The following is a 6,693-nucleotide window of genomic DNA, read 5'->3' on the forward strand; positions in this document are numbered from 1 at the left end:
TTCGGAGCGACGCTCCTTCATCAGGTGATAGTGGAGGGCTCGATCGTAACACAGAATTTATAGCAAAAATTTACAGTGTGATGGAACTGAAATTATACATTGAAAAATTGATTGTCTGTTAAGCCTTTCATCTGTTAGAATACTGTGATAGTTTCACTTCTTTCATGTGTAAATCATAAAACCTTTTTTTTAAAGTTGCATTCTCGGGTTAGCTATTAACAATGGTGACAAAAGATGTACAAAAAGCAAGTTCAACACTAGACTTCCATTCAGAAGTCTAATAACAGTGGGGAAAAGCTGTTCTTGAACCTATTGGTATGTGTGTTTAAGCTTTTGCACCTTCTGCCTGATGGAAGAGGTTGGAAGGGATTATAACCGGGATGGGAGAAGTCTTTGATGATGTTGGCTGCCTTTGCACGGCAACAAGAAATGTAGATAGAGTCAATTGATGGAAGGTTGACTTGCATGATGGTCTCGATTGTGTTCACAACTTCCTGTAGTTTCCTACGATCCTGGGCAGAGCAGTTGCTGTACCAAGCCACGATGCATCCAGATAGAATGCTTTCTATGGTGCATTGGTAAAAGGTGGTGAGGGTCTTTATGGATATACTGAATTTCTTTAGCCTCCTGAAGAAGAAGAGGCACTGCAGTGCCTTATTGACTGGGTGGTCCAAGACGGATTTTATTATTGGTCCAGAATGGTAATTTATTGACAGATTAGCTGCCTTTAATGTGAAAGTATTGATAGGTGTTGGTTTTATAAGAGATTAAGTGCATGAAATGATTTAAATGTTTTGAATGGACTTTTATCAATTAGAGTGTTTTGATGATGAATTTTGTTGTAAAATTTATTTCATTTCATCTGAGTATTGCTCTTGAGATATACTCGTGTTAGCATGGAAAGTGTAAGGGCAAAAGATAGTGGATAAGAGCTGCCATATTTGAATGGGGCCTATGAGGGACAGGGTCACATGCTGCCATGAGTTGACACAGAGACTTAGTTGAAGGAACGGCATGATTGGCAACTAATGTTCCAGGATATAGACGCTTCAGACAGGATGAGGAGGGAAGTAAAAGGGGGGGAGGAGTTGCATTGCTGGTCAGGGATGATATCATGGCTGTGCTAAAGGAGGACACAATGGAGGCTTGAGTAGTGAGGCATTATGGGTGGAGCTGAGAAATAAGAAGGGTGCAGTTACATTGTTGGGGCTGCATTACAGGCCTCCCAACAGTGAGCGTGAGGTAGAAGAACAAATAAGTAAACAGATTATGGAAAGATGTAGGCCACATTAGATTTGGTACTGGGTAATGAACCCGGCCAAGTGTTAGATTTGGTGGTAGGTGAACACTTTTGTGATAGTGACCGCAATTCGGTTATGTTTATTTTAATGATGGAAAGGGGTATGTATACATCACAGGACAAGAGTTATAACTTGGTGAAAGACAATTATGATGCGATGAGGCAAGATTTAGGATGCATAAGATGGGGAAGGAAACTGCAGGAGATGGGCACAATTGAAATGTGGAGCTTATTCAAAGAACAGCTACTAAATGCCCTTTATTAGGGTGTACCTGTCAGGCAGGGAGAAAGTTATGGAGTAAGGGAGCCGTGGTTTACTAAGGAAGTTGAATCTCTTTCAAGAGGAAGGATGAGAAGTGAAGGCTCAGTAAGGGTGCTTGAAAGTTACAGGCTAAGCAGGAAAGACCTAAAGGGAGAACCAAGAGGAGCCAGGACAGAACAGGAGAGGTCATTGGCAGATGGGATCAAGGAAAACCCTGAAGCTTTCCATATGTATATCAGGAATAAAAGAATGACGAGAGAAAGATTAGGGCCAATCAAGGGCAGTAGTGGGAAGTTGTATGTGGAGTCCAAGGAGGTAAGAGAAGCACTAAATGAATATTTTTCATCGATATCCACACTGGAAAAAGACAATGCTGTCAAGGAGAATACTGTGATACAGGATACTAGACCAGACAGGATTGAGGTTCGCAAGGAGGTGTTACCAATTCTAGAAAGTGAGAAAAGATTAGAGTTAGAAGTTTGATAAGGAGAAAGTGAGGACTGCAGATGCTGGAGATCAGAGCTGAAAATGTGTTGCTGGAAAAGCTCAGCAGGTCAGGCAGCATCCAAGGAGCAGGAGAATCGATGTTTCGGGCATGAGTCCTTCTTTGTACAAAGTGCACAATGAAGACTAGATGCTTTCCCAGGTGGGAAGAAGAAGAATATTAATTAGATCAGAGAAAGAATCATCTCAGGTGATGCATTTTGTGAGGTCTAATAAGGGAAGGATGTACACAGAGAATGGTGGGCCCTTAGGGAGTCTTGATGAAGAAGAAGACCTTGGTGTACAAATACATTTGGTCCCCATGTCAAATCATTAATATATATTGTGTTGTTCAAAAACAACATTTCACAAAAAAATGTAAACTCATGCTTAACATATATCTTCATAACTGATATTCAATGCAGTTAGATCAAAAATACAGTAACCAGTCGCTTAATGTTGAAACACACAGGAAGAAAGAAAAACTAATGACTTCAAAATGGCTACATACAATTTTCTGACAGAAGAATGATGCTGGAATATGATGCTGCAGCATTTGCCTTTGGAAGAAAAGGAATCTTAGCTTGTGGTTTGGTCGCAAATGGAGAAATGAAATTAGAGTCTCATACAATTCCCTCAATAGCAAACTAATTCTTACTACATTGGAAAGTTGGGAATAGAAAACCGCTCCTTCAGGAACAAGGATTGTGCGGATGGTCTGTGAAAGGATACAAATATATTTCAGACTTTTTTGTACATGGTTTATAATAAGAGTAAATAACATTTTCCTCGAATGTTTTGCAGCCAATAGAGAGGTCCTTGCTGAAGTGAATTTTGATTTGCACAAGAACCTGCCGTTTCTGAATGAACAAAGAAAAGAAATAGTATTAGAGGAAATAGTTGTACTGGTGAATTGTTGCAAATATAATCTTTTCATTTCGACACAACAGTTGATGTAGTAAAATACCAAAGCACATCAGTGCTACATTGTAAAACAAAATTTGACATTGAGCCAGCATTGAAGATATTAGAACCAATAACCAAAGCTTGCTTTTTGAAGTGTTTAAAAAGAGTAAAGAGAGAGGATAACTTGTGATCCTTTTCAAATTGGTAGTTGCGTCCCAAACCTGGGATTCCTGACCCCACTCACAGGGTTTTCTAATCTTGGGTACAGGCTGATTTAGGTAGTGAGTGTGCACCTGGAGCTTCCAACTTGGCCAGCACCATTGCAGGGACAGGTGTGACTATTCCTATCCATTATTGTGGAGTTGGCGAAATTATTAAATAGTCCTAGTTCACTGCAAACAAAACAACCTTGAGTTGCACTATGTCACCTTCCTGGTTTTGAACAAAGTTCCACAACATTCATGCAAGCCTTCTGAACAGTCCATTTCTCCACCTGGTCCTTCCTTGGTGGGCTGATCCACACTCGCTCTCTAATAGTGAAAATCCCGTCCCTGTGTAATTACTTCTGAGGCAGCTGGGCCAAGTCAGGTAATTTCCTCCCACTTTATGGAGGCGCGGTGGCTCAGTGGTTAGCACTGCTGCCTCACAGTGCCAGGGACCTGAATTCGATTCCAGTCTCAGGTGACTGTCTGTGTGGAGTTTGCACATTCTCCCTGTGTCTGCATGGGTTTCTTCTGGGTGCTCCAGCTTCCTTTCACAGTCCAAAGATTTGCAGGTTAGGTGAATTGGCCATGCAAAATTGCCCATAGTGTTCATGGATGTGTAGGTTAGGTTTGTTAGTCAGGGGGAAATGTAGGTGAATGGGCCTGAGTGTGATACTCTTCAGAGGATCGGTGTGGATTTGTTGGGCCAAATGGCCTGTTTCCACACTAGGGATTCTATGATTCACTGCCTACCTTGAGGATGAAAATTCAGACTTTAGGGGAATTCTAGAGTTGAAACACTGGCATCTGAAGGCATGGCCGGCAATAATGGAATGATTAAAATCAGAGATGCTGAAGAGGCCTGAATTGGAAGAGCACAGATACCTTGGAAGGTTGTGGGACCTGGAAGACATTACAGTGACAGGGATGGGTGAGGCCATGGAGAGATCTGCAAAAAAGGATGCGTTTTAAAATTAAGTATTGTGGGCCAGTAAATATGAACATTTTGGGTAATCTCAGGTTTTTGAAAGTTCGAAGGTTGGAGACCAGCTATAGGTTGAAACTTTATTGCTGGAACAGCACAGCAGGTCAGGCAGCATCCAGAGAACAGGAGATTCGACGTTTCGGGCACAGGCCCTTCTTCAGGATTCCTGAAGAAGGGCCTGTGCCCGAAACGTCGAATCTCCTGTTCCCTGGATGCTGCCTGACCTGCTGTGCTGTTCCAGCAATAAAGTTTCAACTTTGATCTCCAGCATCTGCAGACCTCACTTTCTCCCCGACCAGCTATAGGTGCATTGGAGTAATGAAATCCGCTTTAAACCACTTACTCCTCACCTTAAACCTATGCCCTCTGGTCTTAGACAAATCTGCCATGGGGGACAAGATTTTCACAATCTACCCTTTTTACGCCTGTCATCATTTTGTACACCTCAGTATCCTCTACTCCAGGGAAAACAAATCCACGCTATTCATCCTGTCCTCATAACTGAGACTTTCCATCTCAGGCAACATTCTGGTGAATCTCCTCTGCATCCTCTCCAGTACAATGAGGTCCTTCTGATAAGTTGGTGACCAGAACTGCACATAGTAGGCCTAACCAATGTTTTATAAGTATTTTCAAAGAACTAGCACTGGTAAATCATGGAGAGGAGGGCTTAAGTACACTGTAGTGGTCCTTTACAGTGGATTTGCTCCTATATTCTATGCCTGGCTAATGAAGGTAAACATTCCCATATGCCTTCTTCTGCACCCTGTATATCTGTGCTGACACCCTCAGGGATCTATGTATTTGTACACCAAGGTCTTCTTCTTCATCAAGACTCCCTAAGGGCCCACCATTCTCTGTGTACATCCTTCCCTTATTAGACCTCACAAAATGCATCACCTGAGATGATTCTTCCTCTGATCTAATTATTATTCTTCTTCCCATCTGGGAAAGCATCTAGTCTTCATTGTGCACTTTGTACAAAGGTATGGCTGAGATCAGGAGTTTTTTGTGTGGCAATCCTTTATCTGGGAAAAAAAAGTCACTAAACAATTGCTCTACCATTTAAAAAGTATTTTGTCAAGATATTTCCTTCACCAATTACGATCCTTTACAAGCTTTCAAGGGATATCTGACTATGTTACCTCCCTAACATAATGAAACAAAAACTGCTGGAATTCTGAAATAATAAAATAAAATGCTGGAAAAATAAAACTGGTAAAACTTTTTTTTTACAACCATATGTTTCAAAGGGCTTCACAGTTAATTAAGTATGTTTTTGATGAGTAACTATCTTTGTAAGTGCAGAGCAAACATCCACAAACAACAATGTGATATTGACCAGATAATGCTTTTATAATTTTAATTGAGGGATACATTTTTGCCAGGACATCATTGAGAACTCCACAACCCTTCTTCAAAATAGTGCTCTGGGATGTTTTACATTCACCTAAACAGGCAGACCAAGATTTTGGTTTAATACCTCATTCAAAAAATGAAACTCCTGATCCTGCTATGCTCCTTAACTATTGCACTGGAACCTCAGCCTTGATGTTTTACTTAGAATTCTTAGAATCCCTACAGTGTGAAACAGGCATTCGGGCCAACGAGTCCACACCAACCCTCCAAAGAACATCCTACCATTCCTTTCTCCTACCCTAACCTATATTTCCTATGGCTAATGTACCTAACCTACACATCCCTGAACACTATGAGTAATTTAGCATGGCCAATCCACCTAACTTGCACATCTTTTGGACTGTGGGAGGAGACCGGAGCACCCAGCGGAAACCCACGCAGACATGGGGACATCGTGCAAACTCCACACAGACAGCGGTTCAACTCCTGAAGTGGGACCTTAAGCAACATTTCAGAGGCAATATAATATCAACCGAACCACACAAACATGCAGCATGTTTAGCACAGTCCAGTTTTCTTTAAAATAAAATAAATGTTTGGGTTATTCAGACTGCACTCTTGTGCTTTCATTTTGGCAGGCTGCATGTGTTACTTGTAAGCTGTACAAATCCATTCTATCTGTAAGATTGCCCATTTCTACCTCTCTATTGCCTGACAACATCTGTGATTTAGCTCATCTGCTGCTGAAAATGTCATCCATTCCTTTGTTATCTCTGGATTTGATTATTCAAATTTATAAAACATTGGTTAGGCCTGCTGTGTGCAGTTCTGGTCACCAAATTATCGGAAGGACCTCATTGTACTGGAGAGAATGCAGAGGAGATTTACCAAAATGTGTCCTGAGATGGAAAGTCTCAGTTATGAGGACAGGATGAATAGCGTGGATTTGTTTTGCCTGGAGTAGAGGATACTGAGGGGGGGATCTAACTGAGGTGTACAAAATGATGAGAGGCATAGAAAGGGTAGATCATGAAAATCTTGTCCCCCATGGCAGATGTGTTTAAGACCAGAGGGCATAGGTTTAAGGTGAGGAGTAAGTGGTTTAAAGTAGATCTGAGGAAACATTATTTTCACCCAGAGGCTGGTAGAAATATAGAATATACTTTCTGATAGAGTGGTGGAGACATGTACTTTT

The 6,693-nt window shown here is 41.3% G+C and overlaps 1 protein-coding gene across 4 annotated transcripts in view; it reads right to left on the reverse strand.

The window, feature by feature from the left end:
• Positions 1-2,030: 2,030 nt before the first annotated feature.
• Positions 2,031-6,693, reverse strand: part of rnaset2l (ribonuclease T2, like) — a 53,465-nt gene continuing 48,802 nt past the window's right edge. For 2 of the 4 annotated variants that reach the window (XM_043681028.1, XM_043681027.1), the window contains one exon: positions 2,031-2,905. In XM_043681028.1, coding sequence (XP_043536963.1) covers positions 2,738-2,905 — 168 coding nt within the window. In that variant the 3' untranslated portion in view covers positions 2,031-2,737. Of the gene's footprint in view, positions 2,906-3,825; positions 4,104-6,693 lie in introns of those variants that run through there. The other 2 variants (XM_043681031.1, XM_043681029.1) reach the window with 2 other exon arrangements.

Source organism: Chiloscyllium plagiosum, chromosome 41, assembly GCF_004010195.1.
Source record: "Chiloscyllium plagiosum isolate BGI_BamShark_2017 chromosome 41, ASM401019v2, whole genome shotgun sequence".
In the NCBI taxonomy this organism is placed as follows: domain Eukaryota; kingdom Metazoa; phylum Chordata; class Chondrichthyes; order Orectolobiformes; family Hemiscylliidae; genus Chiloscyllium; species Chiloscyllium plagiosum.